Here is a 23623-nt window from a genome sequence, read left to right on the forward strand (position 1 = left end):
TTTTATTTTAGCAGGATTGCTTTTTCCTTCACTGATAGCAAGTGTTCTAATATTTGAAGGGCTCCTACAAAGATGAGGGGGGGTCTACCTATTTTCCAAAGCACCAAAAGGCAAGAGGAGAAACAATAGTTGGAAACTAACCAAGGAGAGAAGCAACCCAGAACTAGGGAGAACTTTCCAGAAAAGTAGAACAATCGACCAGTGAAACGGTTTGCCTTCAGAAGTTGTAGGTGTTTCATCACTGGAGGCTTTTAAAAAGGGACCGGACAGCCACCTGTCTGAAATGATATAGGGTGTCGAACTCAAGGCCCATGGGCAACGATCAGGCCCGTGGGCTGGGCTGGAAATGGCAAAGGACCAGCCCTGAGTGCCTCCTCTCCCCCGCACCCCGTTTTTGCTGGTAGAGAACTATCAAAACAAACTAAAAACAAAAGGATAAATGTTTCCCCTTTTGCATTTGAGCCAGCAGTAGGATCCTACACTTTCCACACACCAGCTGAGGTCTAGAGCGCCAATCAGCTGAGAGGATAAAGAAAAGTGCAGAGGTGGGTGGGAGGGCTGATCCTGCCCTTTTCTCTTCTTTTTCCTCTCAGCTGATAGTCGGAGCCTTTTTTTTTTTTTCCCTCCTTTCAGCTGATCTTCGGAGACTTTTTTTTACTACCGGTTCGGCTGAACCGGTCAAAGCAGTAGCTTACCACCACTGATTTGAGCATGCAAGAAGGGACAGGAAAGGAGAAAGGGAAAGAAAAAGAGAGTGAGGAAGGAAAAAGAAGGAAAGAAGGGAAGGAAGAATAAAGGAGAATGAAGAGGGAAGGAAGGAAGGAAGGAAGGAAGGAAGGAAGGAAGGAAGGAAGGAAGGAAGGAAGGAAGGAAGGAAGGAAGGAAGGAAGGAAGGAAGGAAGGATGGATTATAATGAGAGTGAGGGAGGGTCTCAAGGAAGTCCTGCCTTAGCACTTGGCCACCACAGGTGCCCCCGACACAAGTCCCATGTCACACCCAAGGCCACGTCCAGCTCTGGCCATACCCACCAGGGCCACACTGAGCCCCCGGTCTTCTGAGATCAAACACAACCCTCAATGAAAACAAGTTTGACACCCCTATTATAGGCTCTCCTGCTTAAACAGGGGGTTGGACTAGAAGATCTCTAAGGTCCTTTCCAACTCTATTATTCTATGGTTCTATGGTCCTTTACTGACTGGTATTTGAATAAAAAATAAAATAAAATAAAGTGTACTGTTAAGGGATATGATAATCATATCATAAATATAATTAATATAATAAAAACCCTGAAGATATTCCACTGCCTCTTTACTTTCTGCTCAACTCCTATCTGGAATGAAGTCTGTGGTTTCTTTTTCCCCCTCCTTGGTATAAAGTTGATAAAAATCTCAATTATGAAGTGTATAAAATAGTGTAAGAAACTTTATTGCTAGCCGCTCTGTTCCTCGTTAAGGTAATTGACCTGCAGACCTTCTTCATTTACACGGAAAAATCATTCCAGAACAGACAAGAGGAAGTTGTAGGAAATCATATCTTCTCAGCAGGTGTACAGATATACTTGGGGGTCTCAAATGTAAACATCCCTTGCTTTCATTTTACGTAGATATGCTTTTATTTCTACCTTATTTATTTCATTTATATATATATATATGCTTTTATTTCTACTTAAAAACTGCTTCTGGACTTTGTGCTTGAGGTGCGTGGAGGAGGAAGGAAATTTTGATTTTGGATTTTACTGATTAGACTGATTTGTTGTTATAGGAATGGCTAAGTTATACTACTATGCAAAAGTAAAAAGTCGAGGTTCGGCGTTAATGCTTTATTCTACTGCAACGGAGGGAGTAGGAAGCCAATGCCTTTATTTCTCTCTTCTCCCTCGCATTCCTTTTCCCTTCTCCTCCCACTCGGTCCTGCTATTTGCTTTTGCATTTTACTCTATAATTTAATAAAATGTTTTAGATGGGGGAGGGGAGAGAGAAAGAGGGATGATAGATAGATAGATAGATAGATAGATAGATAGATAGATAGATAGATAGATAGATAGATAGATTATAGGTAGATAGATTGATGAATATTTAGATAGATAGATAGATAGATAGATAGATAGATAGATAGATAGATAGATAGATAGATAGATAGATAGATAGATAGATAGATAGATAGATAGATAGATAGATAGATGATAGAGAGATAGATAGATAGATAGATAGATAGATAGATAGATAGATAGATAGATAGATAGATAGTGTGTGTGTGCTGGTAATGACTGAAAAACGAAACTGAGAATGCCTTGACCGAACTGGAGAAAAAAAATCGCATTAGAGGTATTGCGAATCTCCTTTAAGAGATATGTGCAAAACATTTAAGTGAATAAATTCAGAACATTTTGTGTCTTCCTGGTATATATCTGTGGGTGGGGAATATACCAGAAAGGATAAACTCCCTTTCTATATATTTTTTCTTGGCAGGCAATTGGAATACATGACATTTAGCCTGTCGATAATTATTAGTAGAAAGACACAGATATATCTATATATCTACCATGTTTCTCCGAAAATAAGACCCAGTCTTATATTGGGGGGGGCTCCAAAATCAGGGGATGTCTTCCCCACCCCCATACGGAAAGTGGCAAATGCGGGGACCGATGGGAGTGGGAGCACTGTTACCGCTTGGGCCGGTTGTCTCTGTCCCCGCGCACTGGCTGCTTCCTGGGCTGGCCATACCTATCCCCATCCTGGGCTGATAACGATCTTCACTAGGGTTTATTTTTTGGGTAGGGCTTATTCTCAGGGAAACGCGGTGTATATATTTCTCTATGTATCTATCTATATCTATATACCTGTATCTGTCTGTGTGTGTCTGTGTAATTGGAGACTCATAATATCAGGATAATAACATCCCACCTTTAAAACAATTTGGGCAGTATATTAATACTTCCTGGTATATATCTGTGGGCGGAGAATATTCCAGAAAGGATACACTCCCTTTCTATATTTTATTTTTGACAGGCAATTGGAATACATGACATTCAGTCTATTGATTAGTCGGAAGACGCAGGGGTTTTTATATCTATATATCTGTCTGTTTCTCTCTCTCTCTCTCTCTTTGTGTGTGTGCATGTATGTGTAAATGGAGACTTATATTGTCAGGATAATATCATCCCACCTATTAAAAAATTTAGGAAGTTTATATTAATATGCCATTCATCGTTACATTGTTGAATTGGCATGCTTTCAGATAAGGAAAAACAGAATTTCTGTGTCAGGTTGTGCCTCTCAATCCCTCTCCATTTCCAAGTAACTAATGAATGTTCAGCAGCATTGAATTCTACCTGCTTTGAAGGAGCCAAGCTTTAAATGGAAAATTCTCCAGAACCTTTTTTTTTTCTTTTTTTGCCTTTGATCAATTGGGGAATCTCTGCCCTTCAACCAATGCCCTCCCTAAGAAGCAAAATCATTGAATTGAGGACCGCGCGAAGCATTTTAATATATATATATATCTATGAGAAAAGCAGCATCAGCAAATCATGTACCGCTTAAGTGAAAGCGAGAATGTTTTTGAAATTGGAAGATGGAATGGCTACCTGGGAAGCTGTGGAAAATATCTACAAGAAATCCAGTTTTGGGAAGGGGTAACTATTATCAGGTGGAATCAAGGTTAGAGCAGGGGTGTCGAATTGGATTCCATTGAAGGCCGCATCAGGGATGTGTTTGACCTCAGGGGGCCAGAGTGGGCGTGGCCAGGGTGGGCACGGCCAGTTCAACATCACTTGTGTAGCGGGCGCCTGTGGTGGCCTGAGTGCGCTTCCAGCAAAAGCGGGCTCCCAAGCTCCATTTTTGCTGGCAGAAGCTTTACGGGCTGGTCCTTCGCCGTTTCCAGGGCGGCCTTGCGGGCCAGGTCTAAGTACCCCACGGGCCCCACAGGCCTTGAGTTTGAAACCCCTGAGTTAGAGTATTATAACAGTTCGTTTAGTGACCGTTCCAAGTTACAACGGTGTTAAAAAAAAGTGACTTAGGACCGTTTTTCACACTTAGGATCCCAGTAACGTGATTAAAATTCAAACGTTTGGCAACTGGCATGTACTTATGACGGTTGCTGTATCCTGGGGTCATGTGACCACAGTTTACAACCTTTGGACAAGCAAAGTCAATGGAGAAGCCAGATTCACTTAACCACTGTGTGACTAACAACTTTAAGGATTCATTTAACAACTGTGGGCCAAAGGTCATAAGTGGGGAAAAGTGACTTAACAACTGCCTTGGTTAGCAACAGAACAGTGGGCTCAATTGTGGTTGTAAGTCAAGGACGACTTCTAGGTCCTTTTGTCATTTAGCATAGCTCCCCCCACCCCCTCAAGGTCTTTTTAAAACTAATTTTATTTCAGTTTTAGTTTTCACCCAAAACTTTCTTCCCTTGCAATGAAATCTGACAGCTGTCATGGCTAGTGGAAGTGAATCATAAATCACTAGGAAAAGATAGACAGGATTTACTTAAGTAAAATTTAAACGAAGTTACATTTTCTGTTCATTCGTGTTGAGCTATAAAGTTCCGTGATCCGTTGATCTTCCAAAATCCATGCCTTATAATTAGATATTAGATATTATTGCATAGAAACATCGAGAAGTGAGCCTACGAGTAGCAGTTTCGGGATTCTACATTTCTTACTGTTTGTTTGGTCACAGATATTCCAGTGAAAAAGCTGGTAATCACCATACAGCAATTGTAAATAAATTGTTTTCTGTTATTATTATTTTTTCTTCCACTGAAGCTAGAATGTTATCATGTACAACCTCCCGGGAAGCAAAACCCATCAATGTCACTGTAGTATCGTACAGATGGGTTTGGTTATTCTGCAATAATGTTGTACACCCTGAGACAGAACTCACATCTGTGCTGGATCACCTTTCTCCTAGGAATGAAATCAATTCACCTTGGTTTCCTGGGAGTTTTACGTTAAAGTTAAGTTGTTTTAGAAGCGGCCCTGGAGAGATACGGGAGAAATTACTTGGCATTGAATTTTATGAAACAATTCAACACTTGACACGTAGCTCAGTCTCAACTTTAAGCATTAGAAGTGTTCCTTCGAAGTTAAATTCAACGTAGAGAGAGAGGCAAGTGATATGACAAAGTTGAAAAATGCCTCTAGAATACATCAAGCTAATTTCTACAATATAGGTATCTTCGACGTACGACCGCAATGGAGGCCAAAATTTCTGTGAGACATTTGTTATGTGAGTTTTTGCCCCGTTTCTCGACTTTTCTTGCCTCTGTTGTTAAGTGAAGCACCACAGTTGTTACGCAAATCTGGCTTCCCTGTTGACTTGGCTTGTCAGAAAGTCGTAAAAAGGGAAATGGTGTGACCCCCTGGGACACTGCAACTGTCGTAAGTACATGCCAGTTGCCAAGCCTGTTTGAATTTTGATCACGTAACCATGGGGAAGCTGCAATGGTTGTAAGGGTGAAAAATGGTCATAAGTCACTTTTCCTGGTACTGAACTTCAAACAGTCACTAAACAAATTTTTGTAAGTCAAGATTTACTTGTACACAGAAGACCCTTACGAAGGTTGTTGATTTGACAAGTCTTCTACAAAAGGAAGCTAAAATCGCCTAGCCAATTGGGAAATGGCATCTGTTTTTCAAAAGTTTCTTTGCAGATTATCTCAATATATTTCAGGAACAGGGGAAGTCACAATAGTCTATTGCCGTGATGGCGAACCTATGGCACACGTGCCACAGATGGCACGTGGAGCCATTTGTGTGGGCACAGGAGCCCCAGCCAAATTTACCTGCACTGCGCATGCGCGCGCCTCCCAGCTGATTTTCAGCCCGTTTGAGGCTCTTTTTGCCCTCCCGGAAGCTCAAGGGAAGCGTCTGCAGCCTTGAGAGGCCGAAAAACGGGCCTTCCAGAAATACCGTGGAGGAGACCGTTTTCACCCTTACGGGGGGTTCTAGGGAAGCCTCTAAGTGATGGAATGGTCCCATATGCAGGGGAGGGCAGTGCGCATTGAATTATGGGTGCTGGCACGCACACGCGCTTTCGGCACACCACAACACAAAGGTTTGCCATCACTGGTCTATTGTTACCAGATGCAAGTAAGAAGGAAAATATATACTGAGAATAAAATGAGCTCCTAATAAATATGTACTCGTTGGTGACACTTCTAAATCTGAGAAAATAACATAGAACACTTTGGGTTTAAGTTATTCGTGTTTATTTTATATTTCTACAGCACAGACTTAATTTCGTCTGAACAATGCATGCTTTTTGATATTTATTTTAAATATTGCAAGAGGAAAAAAAAAGAGTTTATTACGGTGATGGCCTTTAAGCCTGGGCTGATATGTTGCAAACATATAACTTTATTCTGTGATCACTGCCACATTTTAGCATAACAGTGGATTACATATATATATATATATCTATATATATGGGTACATTCTCTAGTCAAGTGTAAAAGGTTAAACAATCCTTCAACAAATGGAAATGCAAGCTGCTTTCTCGTCCACATTTTCTAATGAAAATTCCGCAATGCCTACATAGGAAAAGCTAATTCAACACTCCATATTTATTGCTCTATGGGGGGGAAAAAAAATACAGAATTCGTATAGCCGTTCATTTATGTTTAATCAAACTAAAGTGTGCTTGCTTGCTCAATTCATTCCTACCTTCTGCACCATGTACTTTGCTGTTATTAAATAAATGCTATTTATCCACCACGACGTGAGAAGCCATGGAGAATACTGTTCAGTGATCATTCCATTAACCCTATATTTTTTTTTTTTGCTTGTTTTACTAAAGAAAAATTGCTGAATTCAAGAGGAGCAAAAAGAAATCAGAACGGGGCCTTTCCAAAAATGAAGTCCAAGAAAAGGACTTTAATTGGACAGACCACAATTCCGGAGATATAACAGGAACTAAAAGCTCATTGTCCTGCCCAATAATCCAATAATCCTTCCATCTTAGTCTGATCTCTGTTTATTTCAAGCCTGACTGCGTGTACTTCACCTACATGTATTGTGTATAATTTACCGCCATGGGATGAAGCAATGGTCGTGATGGTGACTATAAAACATTCAATGGGTAAACCCTGAAATTTCTGTAGATGAACTGATGATGCCTTCAGCTAGTGGCCTGATTCGTTTCTTTTCTTCAAGAAACCTACTGGATATTTACTATTTATCCTTGCCCTGCCGTAATCACGGTATTTCTCTCGTCATTCGATGAAAATTGGCACCGAGAGATGCAGAATCTCGAGTAAATGCCGGAGTCTGTTTAAAGCTATATATAAAAAAAAATAAAACTTGTGTCTCTGAAATAAGAACACAAGCGAACATTTGAAGAGGGGGAAAAAAACGCAGGACACAAGGCGGCGTTTTCGAATTTTAAAAATAAATAAATTTAGAAACCAACTCGGCACGCTCCATCTTCCGTATATCGTTAATATGAAATGAATAATGATGGCAGCTAATTGGGGTGGATAGAATCTTAGAAAGGAAACTGAACAAAGATGGCTAAACGCAGATACATTTCGAGAAGAACGTAATTTCTTGTTCTTGCCACGCAATAAACCCACTAAAAACAAGTGGAAGAGAGGGAGGGGGGAAAAAAAATCTAGTGAATGAGAAAACTCTTTCTGTAGTGACCTTCTTCCTGTTTTTAAGCATGTTTCAGAAAAATAACCCCTGTTTCTACTGCTATCATTTGGCACCTTTCTATGAAGTCATTGCATTGAGGTGTTGGGTGTTTCACAAAGCCCTTTGAAACTCTTATGGCTAGACCATCCCCTCAAATATCTTTAATGTTTGTCCAAGGAACACAATACAATCAGAGAAACAATGATAAGCTCAGGCACATACATACAATGAACGGTGGGGGGACATTTAAACTCTGGGGTTTAAATCTTGTGAGCTCATCTGCTTTCTAAACTAAAGCAAAACACAGGAGGAAACCATCCATTAGAATCTACAGCCTGGCCAAAAAAAATAAAAAATGCATTTCAAAACCATTAATTTTTCTTCTTCATTGTCAATCATTATTTGCTTGAAAAGCCAAGAATTATATTGCTCAATTTACAAACTGTTATTAGGTGAAGTTAAGGCTACATGCTTCTTAAGGCATAGTTATAGATGGAGATGCGGTTTAAAACAAAAACAAAAAACAAAACAAAAAACACCTTAACCAGTTTTAGAATTCTTGTCTTCAGGTTTTTTATTCGAAAACCCTCTGCAATCTGTCATCTGTTTATGGCTTCCATGTTCATAAGAAATACCGTACTTTATCTCTTTGTATACAATTTATTATCACGTACCCAGGTGTCAGCTTGAACGGGCCTGATGTTGCATAATAACACTTCTTCATAGTTGCCATAGTCACAAAATTTAACAACAGCAGTTGTCCCAGAAGAATGGAGAGCTTCGATTTCTGCCCGGTAAAACTGAGGGGAGGGGGGAAAAAAAAAAGAGGTGGGGGGGAAATGTAAAAAAAATATGGCATTTTACAAAACAAGCGATTGCATATTTCAATGACTAAATAACAAATTTATGCCACGTGTCGTTTTTTTTCCGCAGCGATATGGTTAGTCGTTGACACGGCTACAATGAACCTGAATTTTTTTTGTGTTGCTGAACGAGACTCGGGTCGAATGAATTTTGCCCCATTGTACGTTTCTGGCCACTCTTTGTTAAGTGAATCACTGGAGACTCTTAAATTAGCTAACTGTCAGGGTTCTGGCAGTTACTCCAGTTAAATCATGAGCCTCGAGCCACGCTCCCAACGCTAAAGAGAATTTATTTGAAGCTACCATTTTACGTCCGGCACTAACCTGGGTGTAGCCAACTCCGAGATATGTAATTCACTGTCACCCTTGATTCTGCTTTCCCCCCTACCCCTCTGGGTGTATCATACAACGAAGAACTTCCATAGCCAAGAGTCATCAATCATGCTCTCCAATTATTTTTTGCACGGCAGAAGCTTCGGTCATCTAATCAGTTTTTGAAGAAAATATGAATGGAACGTACTTTCGATTCCACACTGCCGCCGGCTCTTTGAAACTCCACCACCCACTTCTTTCTATTGTCAACTATAAAAAGCTTATACAAAATATTTTAGGAGTTGACAATAACGCTGTACTTAAGTGAATCCGGCTTCCCCATTGACTTTGCTCGTCAGAAGGTTGCAAAAGGAGATCATGTGACTCGGGGGGATGTCTATGGAGATTCTCAGTCATCCAGAAGTGGGTTTTTTTTTCAAGAGGCCACTGGACTTTCTAGTTTTCCTTTGAAGATGTTTCGCTTTTCATCCAAGAAAGGGGTGGCTCTGACTGGATGGTGGGGAATGGAAGGATTTATACTCCTTGCAGACAGCCGGTCATTTGCATTCTTTTAAGTGTCGTTGAGGCCACTTGGAGGTTTATCTGTGTCACTGGGGATCATCTATGTCAAAACTGAACAGTCCTCTCATAAAAAAGGGGGACAGATACACCATCCCCTATCTCACATCTACAACACTGTCCTTTCAACAGTTCCAAGAAGGCTCCAAACCCATTTGCACAACTCAGGTGTCCCTGAGGACACAGATAAACCTCCAGGTGACCTTAACGACCTGCTAAAAGAATGCAAATGACCAGCTGTCTGCAAGGAGTATAAATCCTTCCTTTCCCCACCATCCAGTCAGAGCTGAAGAAGCTTATTGGCGTGAGAAGCAAAATGTCTTCAAAGAAAAACCAGAAAGCCCAGCTGCCTCTTGAAAAAGTATCTTTGGGATGACGCCAGGACATTGCAAGTGTCATAAATTCATGGCAGTTGCTGGACTGGAAGACCTCTGAGTTCCCTTCCAACTCTCTTAATCTGTTGTATCAGGAATTTATTTCCATTTTCAATCATCAGTTTTAACAAATCAAGACAATACACATGGCCCTGGAAAACATTCACTTAGTGAGTGTTTGAAGTTACGACGGCACCGAAGAAATTAACTTATGACCCATTTTCCACCCTTATGTCTGTCAAATCATCCCCGTGGTCCTGTGGTCAATGTTCAGATGCTTGGCAACGGACACGTATTTATGACAGTTGCAGTGGGGAAACCAGATTCACTTAGCCACTGTGTCACTTATTTAACAATGGCAGTGATTCGCTTAACAACGATCCGTAAGTTGAGGACTTACATAGTACATGGTTACCAAAGGTTTAGAGAAAGAAAATTGTCCCCATATCCCATGGAACTTGGCTAGACACCTTCATCAAGCCAAGTATCTGAATTTTGGTCAAGTGACCCTGGAGTGACCCTGCAACGGTCATTAAGTGCAAAAAAAGAATCATAAGTCACTTTTTTTCAGTGGCATTTCTAACTTTGAACGGTCACTAAATGAACTGTTGGAAGTTGAAGTCTACTTGTCTATGGAGATTCTCAGTCATCCAGGTCATGGTTGTCCCAAAAGTCCTTTTTCAAGAGACAACTGGACTTTCTGGTTTTTCGTTTTTCTTTGAAGACGTTTCGCTTCTCATCCAAGAAGCTTCTTCGGTTCTTGAAGACTACTTGGGGGTGGAACCCTGAGGTTCCCCACTTTCCTGAGAAGAACAATAATGTGTGTTGTGTTTCTAAGCAAGCAAAAAACTCAATGGAGATATTGTGAGGCCTTTCCCCTGCCATATCATACCAAAATGACCCGCTTGATTCAGGCAGGGCATGAGTGCTGGGAATAAATAAAATATATCTCATTGTAGTCCATATAGTAATCAAACATATTTGGCTTAATGAAGGCATCTAGCCAAGGGATAATTTTCTTTCTGTAAACAGTCAAAAACTCTTTGTAACCATGTATTGGCTTGGTTCGTTAAACTGATTACTGAAAATGGAAATAATTCCTTGAACAACAAAAGTCAGAAGGGGCCTTGGAGGTCTTCTAGTCCAGCCCCCCCTGCTCAAGCGGGTGACCCTATGCTATTTCAGACAAATGGCTATCCAAGCTCTTCTTCAAAACCTCCAGTGTTGGAGCACCCACAACTTTTGGAGTCCAGTTGTTCCACTTATTAATTAATGAATATCAGGAAGTTTTCTCCTTAATTCTAGGTTGCTTCTCTCCTTGATTAGTTTCCATTCACTGCTTCTTGTCCTGCCTTGGAGTACAGGTCGACCCCTCCTCTTTCTGGCAGCCCCTCAAATATTGGAACCCTGCTATCCATGTCACTCCTAGTTCTTCTTTTTACTAGATTAGGAATACCCAATTCCTGCAACCTTTCTTCACATGTTTTACCCTCCAGCCACCTAATCATCTTTGCTGCTCTTTGTTATATAGCTTTGTTGTGTATGCTTTAGCACCACGATTCTTGGCCTTGTTTTTTAAGCTCAACCTACCCTTTGTCAAAAATAAAAATAAAAATGAAACAAAAACTTAGGTCCAGCATGACAGAACAAAGAGACCTTTAGTAAGTCCTTTGTTATTGCAGCTGTCACCGATACCTGGAAGAATCCCAATTTCTGATCTGTTTTAGTACTGGATCACTTTCCAGGAATCATTGCTTGTTTTAAAAAAGAAACATTGGGCTAAAACATCTACCTTGCTTAAGGTTTTATCTCAAATCTCTTAAGAATCTCTTAAGAACACCAAGGGCCATAAAGCCCCGAGAAGTGAATCACTTTTTAGAGGCTGACTATCTTTTATGAGTCTTATCCCTAGTCAATTTGTCATCCCTGGAACTCAACCACTTTTAAGAAAGATGATGTCTGCAGCTAATAATATAAACTCTATGGCTCAGAAAAATACTTCTACATATGCTAGCTCAGGGGTGGGATTCTACCGGTTCAGGCCGGTTTGGGTGAACCGGTAATTCCGAGGATCAGCTGGGAGCAAATTGGTTTGGTTTGCTCCATCGATCAGCTGTTGGGCCCACCCACTTGGCCCGGGCTCTAAGCTGTGCCTTATATCCTGTTTTTCAAGCTCAGCTGATTCGCGCGGCACAGCGGATTGCCGCCTGTCAGCTGTTTAACAGACAGGGATTGCTGAAGGTCAGTAGCGAATGCTCTGCACTTGCGCAAAGCAATTATATGTTACACCAGTTGAATCACACCCCTGTGCTAGCTTCAAAGAGCTGATTTGTTTCTTTTAGGGCAGAAGAGGATAGGACAGGTTTTACTACACAGCTACTGTCCCTTTTCCCCGATTCAACTTTATAACTGTACCAAAAATATATACAACAGGGGTGTCAAAGGCCCGCGGACTGCTTCTCGCCTGCGGGGTGCTTAAATCTGGCCCATGGGGCCAGCCTGGGAATAGCATGGGAATGGCCCGCAGTGCTACTGGCAGCCAAAATAGAGCAAGGAGGAGCATGCACTCCTCACCCCATTTTTGGTTTGGATAGCCTCCTGCAGCTCTCTGCCAGCCAAAAAGGGGTACAAGGGGGCATACAAGGGTCCCCCATTCCCCATTTTGGCCGGAAAGCTGCTGCAGGAGGTGTCTGTCCCGTCTCACACCTCCCAGCCCGCGAAGAAATCCAGTTTGATATCCCTGATATACAAGCTTATATTTTATATCTGTGACTTCAGTCAAACGTCTGTGGATGGCAGATCGCTTGATCGGCACTCAAAGAGCCTTTAGGCACGCAGGTATATTTCAAAATTAAAGCCTGTGAACAGACCACGCTGACTTTTAAAAAATTATTCTGTACAGATGGCCCTCTGACTTACAACCATCTGCCTAGTGACCATTTTGAGATTCCAACGGCACTGGAAAAAGCAGCTTTTACCAGTTTTCACGCATATGACCGTTGAAGCCTCTCCTTGATCATGTGATCAAAGCTCAAATGCTTGGCAACTGGCATGTACGTGTGATGGTTGCAGTGTCCTGGGGTCACCCGATCCCCTTTGGCAACCATTGGACATCTCCAGGGGTCCCTTTTCCCCAATTCAACTTGATAACCTTACAAACAATGACGGCCACTTCAAAAACCATTATCTTTGGCTTGGAACAAAAGCCTACCTTGTTGTCTTCCCAGTAAAGAGCGAAACACTCATCCCCCGGTTGCCAACTTTTCCCGTATTCTCCCGAAACATGCGGCTCCAATGTTTTTTCCGGCTTGATGGGACCAGATCGCTTTTTGGGACCAGAATCATAGTACATTTTGACATCGAAGGGCATGGCCATGTTTTGGGGAGGCATTTTGATAGGTCCGACCCGCCTCCCTTTGGGGAAATGTTCCAAATCGCCGTTTGGTACGGAACAAAAGGGATCAGTTCTCACCGGATTCGGGTAGTCTACAGCCATGCTGAATGGCTGCTCGTTTTTTAAGCCAGTAAAAGACTCATTCGCGAGGATCAACGTTTTCCTATCACAGAAATTGTTGGGGTGATGCATCTGACTTGCTTGTTTCTGGGTATTGCTGTTGTTTGGCTCATGGCCGGAAGAGTTCTCTTTCATTTCCACCAGCGACCCGATTTTCCCCGTCCGGTTTTGCATGGGAGTCTCCCTCCTCTTGAAAGGAAGGTCCGCTGAATGACCGGTCGTAGGGTATCCAAAATCTTTCCGAGGGTAAAGTCTATCACACTTGTTTTTCTCTTCAGTCCACTGATCGGGGCCCAGGGAATTCTGCCTTTCGGAAGGCCTGGTTCTTGGCAATCCGCTGCCTTCCGTGTTGTGTCTCGGGTTCTGACTGTCTCTTTGAAAGCGCGGCGGCTTCTCGTTCCTTGGCTGCCGGGGTTCATTTCGAGAAACGTATCTTGGATGGTTATGAATTTTCACGCCGTTCTGCTCAGCGTTGGGCACTCTCTGGTGTCCGTGATGCTGCAGTGCTACCTGGGCCTTTGGTTCTGCAAAAGAAGACACAACTTCTGACACAACTGATCTTTGAAATGGATCTCACAAACAGAAGGGCACACTTTCAAAATATGGCCATTATGCAACAGCAGGGGTCCCAACCTTTTCTATATCCCGCACCCCTACAACGCTTCTGATATATTCTTGCACCCCTTAGAAAAATAAGTAATTATATGCATATAATTATGCATATACACTACAATGTTGAACCTTCTAAACCCAAGTTTTTGCACATCCTGGAATATCATCAAATACGCCCAGGGGGTACGAGCACCCCCGGTTGGGAACCCCTGTTCAATAGGAAGACAAGGAAGACAAACAATTATCTCTGAATTGGGGTAAGCCATTGGCCAGAACAGAAGATACCACCTCTGCACCGCAACAGGTGTATTTCAATGTTTGTCTTTTTGTGCTTCTTCCTGCTCTTCATTCCCTACTGGACACACTCCCTACTCCACCCTAAGCCTGCACTAAAGATTTGTTTTAGCTACCTGGGCATCTTGAATCTTCCCATCGGTCATTTTTTTTTGGTGGGGGTGTCTGGCCAAATTATCAAGGTAGTAATTATCTTAACTTGTATTCGAAGAGGAGTCTTGGCAGAAGTTAACAGAAGACGTCAACAGTGGGACAAAAATGAACACAGAAAGAAGCATTTGTTGCAAATATTGTTGGTGCAATTCTGATACTCCATCGCGTTAGATAATTTGACTGACAATAACTTTGGATTTTGAAAGCTACCATCCATTAAATAAATTCCAATTGTGTTAATCATCCCAGGCTAATGGATCCCCCGTAGTGAATTTCTAAGGCTTCCTTTAAAGGGTAAAAAAGTGGTTTGGCGTGATTATTTCAAGGTCACAAATTCACAGGCGATGAAATGAATAAAATGAATAAAATGATTGAATGACAGTTTAAAAGGAAAAGGCTTGTCAACTTCAAACCACCCAACTGAAGACAAAAGCTTTCCAGTCTTGCAATTAAGGCAAATGCGAAAGCATTTTCCAGGTCATTTTCTTCCACTTTTTACCATAATGGCCAATGGACTGTCTGGGCTATATAAAAAAATAAATAAGATGCCTTGCTTTAAAATGGCAGGTTTTGTTTTGTTAAAACTGTCCGGCAAAAATTTGGCCTTCTGAGAATTTCCGGCTAATGGATCATTGGGAAAAGAACAATATAAAGGGAAAAAAATAAAATAAAATAAACATCTGATCTTGTTCTAAAAATAAACTATTTATTACCTTCCGGAAGAATTAACCCATAATGCAATGCCCATTTATGAGTCATTTTGTGACAACCTCCTCTAGGGGCTACTTACATTTTCAAATGCTTTAAAAATTTCTGAGACAGTTTAAGTGGCTATTAATAGGTGGAATGGAATTCACAGCTTTGAGCAGTGTTGATTTCACCAGCTGCTAATCTATTGTTTGTTCTTTGATAACACACTTGAGTGCTTTTTAGCATTGTTCTTTTTAACTCTCTTTTGTGCAGAAAAAACACAACAGTTTATACAACTGTATAAAGGTCATTTTGCCCTCGTTAATAATGACTTGGGAGTTCCCCTTTCCTGATATTTATCCAGTGCTAACTGGTTTGGCATATCAAGGATACTTGAAATAATTACTTTTCAGTATTCTCTCCATTTGGTTTATAGGGAACAATTCAATGGTCAAGGCAGAAGCTTGGAAAAACACGTAAACATTTTCTACAGCAACAAAGGAAGTCAAATCTCTGCATTTGTTTGTTCCTTCTTCTCCTTCCCATGGATTGCAAATGGTTTTTGTTGTGCAATTATTATTATTCTTTTAACAACCCTGTAACATCTTGCATCGGGGTAGAATCAGGCCGACTGAACGGATGCCCTTCCTGATGCCTTCGTGGAGCTCAGAGCAGACAATAATTTATTGCCCCCAGAAAGAAAAGTATCTGTCACTACCTAGGATCGAACTTACAGCCTCCTGATTGCGAGGCGAGATCTCCATCTCTAGGCCACCGTGCTGCTCCATTGTGTGATTAAATATTTGCCCTAAATACAAAGTCATTGTTGTGGCCTCTTGGCCGCCAGCCCATCCAACAGCCGAAGCAGAGGAAGAGGAGTTGTGAGCATCAAGGTCAGCATCAAGGCAACTTGAGAGCTTCGAGGGGGAACAGGGAATGGAGCTAGCAGAGAGAGGGAGGGAGGGAGGGAGGGAGAGGGAGAGGAGGAGAGGGAGGGAGGGAGGGGAGAGAGGAGAGAGAGAGAGAGAGAGAGAGAGAGAGAGAGAGAGAGAGAGAGATGCGGAGCCTAGGCCATCTGTCAGCCCTCAGATGGAGAGTCAACAATCCCCAGGTCCAGAGGTGGCTGATAAGAAGAGGAACAGCTGGTTCAGGTGCCTGATGCGCGGATGCGCAAAAGGCAGAGAGGAGAGGAGAGCAGTGGAAATCTATGGGCCGATCCTTGAGACGGATGAGCCACTGCTGCTAGCGAAATCCCACCCTAGCTCTGGGGATAAAGTGCAGGGGGTGGAGATGAATAGATATGGCAGACAATTATTCATCTTTTGGACGGACGGACTTATTAGCCTGCGTTGAGAGAGGAACTTTTTGCCGCGGCTGCTGGAGCTCCTGATAAAGGAATTTTTAACTTCAGAAGATTTGTCATGTTTGGGGAGTTGGGTCAGAATAGCCGTGTTATTTAATGACATTTAAGTTTTCTCAAGAGGGACAACCCGCGTGCAACTTTGTACAAGCAGATTTCCATCAGAGATGAAACCGGGCATCTCCTGACCTTTCTACCTACCTTCTACTGTGAGAGTACCCATTTTTGACTCGAGAAAGTCAAACAAAGTGCTTGGAGCTGAAGGCCTGGCGTTCCCAAGTTCTTCCTCATCTTCAGGTCTTACTCGGCCTCTCCCTTTTCCTTTTCCTAAAGATAAGCCACACAGCCTAGTTAGACAGGGGAAAGAAACCAAGTCTATGTTGTAAAGCATTTAAAAATCAATATTTTACATTTCCTTAAGAAGTACAGTTAAGATCTATGCCAGTGGTGGCTAACCTTTTGGGGCTCCCGGGCCGATAATTGTGCACGCGCTTGCCTGGTTGTGCTCGCGTGCCATCACCCAGAAGGCAATGTGTGTGCCTCCCCCCATGCCTCCTGTGCGTAACTCACACGACTTGTGCGACCCGCACTTCTGCACGTGTGCGCAAGCCGTGTAACTTGCGCTACGCAGTTCTGCGCACGCGCAAATGTGTCCTGCAGGCTGCCGCGCCCCCGCACATGCACGCCAGATACCCGACAATCAGCTGTCGGGCCAGCGGCGCACATACACAGTGGACCTTTTCTGGGGGAGCGCTCATGTGCCGGCAGTAATGGCTCTGCGTGCCACTTCCAGCACACATGCCATAGGATCGCCATCACAGACCTATGCCATTAAAAGTACACCTCGAAACACAGAACAGAAACACATTCCATCCTTCTGAGGTCGATAAAATGAGGACCCAGATTTTTGGGAGAAATATGCTGAAATTTGTAAACAGTTCAGAGAGTGTTTTGAAACACTATGGAGCAGTACTTCTGTGCTATTTATTAGAAGAGAAGCTATACATATGTGACCCTAAATCTATAGTTCTAGTACAAACTTGTTAATGATAGCATTTTATGCAAAAGCATTATTTAAAATAGCAAAAGTTCTGCAGTCAAACATTTGTCACATTTCAAATATTAAAATTTCAAATTAGGCTTGAGTTTAAGCTCTTAATTACGTCCACCTTTGATCTCCGCAATCTCTTCCAAATGTTTCATTCAGCGGATATGCTTTCAATACCCCTTTCGTATTTTCTATCTTCTCCCACATCTATTAATAGTTCCTTTCTCCAACTCTCATCTCATTTCCTTATTATTTTTTTAAAAAGTATTTTTCCCCATATGATTTTTAGCCTGATCACGTACCTACCACCAGTACTGATTTGTGAAAGTGTTGTGAAAATGTTGTTTAGAAGACTTTCAATCGTATAATTCTTCCCCATGTGCATTTTGCTCCCTTTCTTCCCATCTTTGTCGATTTTTACATTAGTTATCGTATTAATATTGTTTTAATGCTTTACTTTTTCATTGTTAGCTATCTAGAGTTGCCTCAAGGTGATATGGGTGGCATGTAAGATCGATCAATCGACAGACAGACAGACAGACAAAAAATGTCAGTAAGTCCTAGACTTTCAACCACAATTGAGCCCATAATTTCTGTTGCTAAGTGAAACATTCGCTAAAGCGAGTTTTGCCCCATTCTACAAACTTTCTTTCTTTTCTTTAAGTGAATCATTGCAGCTGTTAAATGAGTAACACGGCCGTTAAGCAAAATCTGGTTTCTCCGTTGACTTGGTTTGTCAGGCAGCCGCAGAAGCGGATGCACGTGACCTCCACTGCATTGCAACTGTCATAAACACAAATCGGTCGCCAAGCAAGTCTGAATTTTGATCAAGGGACCACGGGGGATGCTTGCACCCGTCGTTAAGTGTGAAAAAGTGTGATTTTCTCAGCGCTGTTGAAACTTCGAATGATCACTAAATGAACGGCAAGGAGTAAATAAATCTGTCCTATTTAAGGAAATAAATCTGTATTCCCCAAAATTCGGGATCCCACAAAAATCCTTTCCTGTATGACAGATAAATGAAATTATACCTCTAGCAGCTGGTCCTTGAGTGGTGGCTTGTTTATTGCTGTTGAGAAGGAAATTTAATGAAGCTTCAAGGTTGTTGCTATTATCCATGAGTGCCTGCCGGGCGGCTTCCTTGCTAAAGCCCATTTCTGTGATGTGTTTGAGAGCCTTTTCATCAACCTGCAAGAGAAATGAACAACAAGAAAAGTCGATTCGAAGAGGAAACAAACAAAACCCTTGCTTTTAAAAAAGCAAATACAGATTTTCAGTGTGACTGATTCTTTTTTTTCCCTAAATAGTACTAAATATTCTGTAAAAGACTCAGTTGTGGGGTTTTTTGGGGGGGTAGAACTCTATCATCATCATTTAACAACCCCCTATTCCCATGTGGGTGGAGTCTGGGTAACTGAACGGAGCCAGCGGAGTGTTTTAATGGCCGGATGACCTTCCTGTTACCAATGTGGAGTTTTGTTCAGCAGATATATTCTCAGTGTGCCCAGAGAGAAAGAAATATCTGACTCTACCTAGGATCGAACTCACAGCCTCTTGTTGTGAGGAAAGACCTTCACCTCTAGGCCACCGTAGCATTCAGGTAGAACTCTATGACCCGGCTTAAACTCCAAACCCCAATTTATATCTTCCTCTGTAGTCAGTTTTAGGTCAATTTACTCATTTCCTCCTCTGGAATAGATGTTGGAGCCAAAGAGCATTTTAAAAAAGGACTTCTAAATAACAGCATAACCTTCATCTCTGCCTTCACTGCACAACAAAACAAGGCAATACCACCTTTCATTTTCTAGCAAATGAACCAAATTCCCCCAATTCCCTCCAAATTCTTAAAATATCAGAAATCCACTGACCACAAAATGTTAGGGGACCTTGTTTTGTTTTTAAATGTTCGTTTGAAGGCATGTTAAGAAATGTGTGTTTACTGAGTCCTCTTTATCGATAAAACTAAAACGTTATCTCAATCCAGTATGTGAGATAGCTAGATAGTAATTTCTTGAAAGCAAATCAAGTTTGTATATCTGCTAGGTGCAGGAAGCATCAGATGCTGGATTAATTATGACATAAAACTAAATAACAGAATAACAAGGGTTGGAAGGGACCTTGGAGGTCTTCTAGTCCAACCCCCCTGCTTAGGCGGGAAATCCTATAGCATTTCAGACAAATGGTTATCCAATCTCTTCTTAAAAGCTTCCAGTGTTGGAGCATTCACAACTTCTGGTGGCAAGACATTCCACTGATTAATTAATTGTTCTAACTGTCAAGCAACTTCTCCTTAGTTCATAGGTTGGTTCTCACCTGGATTACTTTCCATCCGTGGCTTCTTGTCCTGCCCTCGGATGCTTTGGAGAACAGGTTGACCCCCTCTTCTTTGGGGCAGCCCCTGAGATATTGGAAGACTCTCAGCCCTGGTCCTTCTTTTCTAGCAATACCCAAATTTTATAACGGTTCTTCATGTTTTAGCCTCCGGCTCCCTAATCATCTTTGTTGCTCTTCTCTGCGCTCAAGTCACAATAACTGATTGAACACCAGGACAGTTTCATACTATGTGGAGATGATTTGTTGGGTTTCCTCCCTGAGCAGGGAGTTGGACTAGAAGACCTCCAACTTCCCTTCCAACTATGTTTATCCTATCCTATCCTATCCCATCCTTCATTCCAATATTCTATTCCATTCCACTCCATTCTACTCTACTTTAATTCTGTTCTGTGATTCTATTCTATTCTATTCTATTCTATTCTATTCTATTCTATTCTATTCTATTCTATTCTATTCTATTCTATTCTATTCTATTCTATTCTACTGTATTCTATTCTTTCCAATTACTCCACACTACTCTTCATTCCAATACTCCACTCTACTCTATTTTAATTCTAATTCTATTCTTCATTCCAATTACTCTACTCTTCATTCCAATACTCTACTCCACTCTAGTCCAATCTACTCCAATTCTACTCTAATTCTATTCTACTCTACCCTTCATTCGAATACTCTACTCTACTCCAGTCCAATCTACTCCAGTTCTATTCTAATTCTACTCTAATTCTACTCTAATTCTATTATATTATATTCTACTCTACTGTATTCTATTCTTTCCAATTACTCCACACTACTCTTCATTCCAATAGTCCACTCTATTTTAATTCTATTCTAATTCTATTCTACTCTTCATTCCAATACTTTACTCCACTCCAGTCCAATCTACTCCAATTCTACTCTAATTCTATTGTATTCTATTCTATTATTTTCAATTACTCTACATTACTTTTCATTCCAATACTCCACTCTATTCTAATTCTATTCTATTAATTTCAATTACTCTACTCTTCATTCCAATACTCTACTCCACTCCAGTCTAATCTACTCCAATTCTATTCTAATTCTATTCTATTATTTTCAATTACTCTACACTACTTTTCATTCCAATACTCCACTCTATTTTAATTCTACTCTAATTCTAATTATATTCTATTCTACATTCCAATTATTCTACTCTACTCTACTCTACTCATTCCAATACTCTACTCCACTCCAGTCCACTCTACTCTAATTCTAATTCTACCCAATTCTATTCTACTCTATTCTTTTTTTTTTTTGAGAGAGAAAGAGATATGTATCTTACCAATTCACGATAGACACCTTCATTTTTTCCTTCAGGCTTCGCCTTCTCTTTCTGGAATACGTCTCTGCTTCGATTCCCTCCTGCATTCAAACTGAGGTTGCTTCTCGTATTACTTCCACCGCCTCCAAAAGTCTTGGTCTTTAGAGAAGAGAACAATAATGCTTATTAGGATATATTTTGTACACAGGTAGCCGATAAAATTTTGTACATAGGTAGCCCTCGACTTATGACAATTGAGCCCAGAATTTATGTGAATATTGTACGTTGTGGTCTACCTGTAATTGGCTCGGTTCATTAAACTGATGATTGAAAAAGGAAACAATTCCTGATACAACAGACTAACCGAGTTGGAAGGGACCTTGGAGGTCTTCCAGTCCAGCAACTGGCAGGTATTTATGACGCTTGCAATGTCTCGGAGCCAAACTTCAAATGGTCACTAAATAAACTGTTGTAAGTCAAGGACTTTGTTATCGGCTGCAGAGACCTTTAGGAAAGTCTTGTTGGCCTTGCCGGATGAAGAAGTTCCTGAAGGCCTCTGACAGTAAAAGAGGTTGGAGGCAACACGTGCCAGTGAGGTGAATCAGTGGATGACCTCACCCCCAAAATAAGACCCTGTCTTATATTTTTTCCGCCAAAAAAAGGCACCAGGTCTTATTTTCGGGAGTGGGGGTGTCGTCCACTGACTCACCTCACTTGTATGTGTTGCCCCCAGCCTCTTTTTCACTATCAGAGTCCTTCAGGAACTTCTTCGTCCGGCAAGGCCAGCAAAGCTATCGTGAAGGCCTCTGCAGCTGATAAGAGAGCTACGGATCAATCCAGCTGCAGAAGTGAGGTACTAATACCACTGTATCAAGCCTTAGTAAGACCACACCTAGAGTACTGCATCCAGTTTTGTTCATCACACTATAAAAAAGATGTTGAGACTCTAGAAGAAGTGCAGAGAAGAGCAACCAGGATGATTAGGGGTCTGGAGACTAAAACATATGAAGAATGGTTACTGGGCCTGCCTAGTCTAGTGAAGAGAAAGACCAGGGGACACATGATAGCAGTCTTCCAATATTTGAGGGGCTGCCACAGGGAGGAAGAGGTCAAGCTATGTTCTAAAGCACCTGTAAGATAGACAAGGAACAATGGAGGGAAACTGAACAAGGAGAGATTCAACCTGGAAATCTGACAGTGAGAACAATCCACCAATGGAACAGAAGTTGCTTTCAAAAGTTGCCGTAACTTCATCACTGGAGGATTTCAAGAAGAGATTGGACTGCCATTTGTCAGAAATGGTGTAGGGTCTCCCGCTTGGGTGGGCGATTAGACTAGATGACCTACAAGGTCCCTTCCAACTCTGATTATGTGTTATCTCTTAGAAGAAACGGGCCGAGGTGTGTGAGGCCTGGCTGCAACTGTCTGAAGGTAAGTAGTAGGGCAGCTCTAACCCCTCCCCCATCGCCACCCTAGCTTAATTTTTACCTGTGCACCCTGGAGTGGGCCAGGTCTTAATCAGGACTTCCTTTGGGGGTAGGGCTTATATTTGGTGCACGTGTAAAAATCAAGCTAGGACTTACCTTCTGAGTAGGTCGTATTTTCGGGGGAAACACAGTACCTGTATTGTTTCAAAACAAAAAGACAAGAGGCATTCATTCTCACCTCCTTGCTTTTCGCAACTTCAGCAATAGCAGCCGTCCGCTGTTTTTCAAATTCATCATTGTCGCCCATCGGTTTGGCCACGTTGGTCACCTGCAGGGTTTTTCGGCGGTCCAATTCCTTGCTGTCCACTTGAAGCTGAGATACGCATCTCTGGCGGCACAAAAGCGCATTTAAGCAAGAGATAAAACAAGCCTACAGCTACCAATATTCTCTTGTCCTGCTTCAATGTATTTATTGAGCAAGGCACTTCTAAATATTACATGCTTTTAAATGTCAACTTCCCCCAAAAATATATATATATTCCAATGATTTAAAAAAAAAACTGTTGAAATGATAAAGAAGTTATTTTTCACAAAGGACTACATCTTTCAAATGCGAAGAGATATTGCAAATACATGACAACAGAGTGTAAAGAAGGCAATGAAGATGTCTCAGACCAGAAAGCTTATCATACCTGTCCAAAAGGGAGAAAGGGAGGAGGCCCTCCTTCTGTTCCTATGTTGCTTCGGTTGTGCTTCGATAAACTCTGAAAAATTAAGCAGTTTTCATTAACTGATAAGGAAGGAAAGTGGTGGGAAACGCTGATAGCAGCGTGTAAATTACTGACAACACATCATTTAAAGCAGTTGCCCGAAAGCTTTTCGCTGCTTGAAAGCTTTGGATGTTCTGTAGATTCTATCCAGAATCTCTTCTCTTTTCCATGCTGTCTTTAAAAACAGAGAAGGGTTGGAATAACTGAAAACACAAACACCTAAGAAAACAAAATGACTGTTTAGTTCATGATGGAGTTTAATGGCATGGCTGACTGCCCTTATCCCTAAGAAAATAAGTAGAAAGAAGGGATGGATAGATGGATGGATGGATAGATGGATGGATGGATGGATGGATGGATGGATGGATAGATAG

At 41.6% G+C, this 23623-nt stretch overlaps 1 protein-coding gene across 1 annotated transcript in view; it reads right to left on the reverse strand.

Moving 5' to 3' along the window:
• The window catches only part of TDRD3 (tudor domain containing 3), a 61338-nt gene that overhangs the window by 13635 nt on the left and 24080 nt on the right, over positions 1-23623 (reverse strand). The window contains exons 6-12 of the mRNA XM_026705325.2: positions 23172-23243; positions 22718-22867; positions 21074-21211; positions 18468-18624; positions 16590-16715; positions 12977-13803; positions 8312-8437 (exon numbers count right to left, since the gene is read on the reverse strand). Coding sequence (XP_026561110.2) covers positions 8312-8437; positions 12977-13803; positions 16590-16715; positions 18468-18624; positions 21074-21211; positions 22718-22867; positions 23172-23243 — 1596 coding nt within the window. The remainder of the gene's footprint in view (positions 1-8311; positions 8438-12976; positions 13804-16589; positions 16716-18467; positions 18625-21073; positions 21212-22717; positions 22868-23171; positions 23244-23623) is intronic.

This window comes from Pseudonaja textilis, chromosome 8 (assembly GCF_049901715.1).
Source record: "Pseudonaja textilis isolate UNSWEBS1 chromosome 8, rPseTex1.2, whole genome shotgun sequence".
Taxonomy (NCBI): domain Eukaryota; kingdom Metazoa; phylum Chordata; class Lepidosauria; order Squamata; family Elapidae; genus Pseudonaja; species Pseudonaja textilis.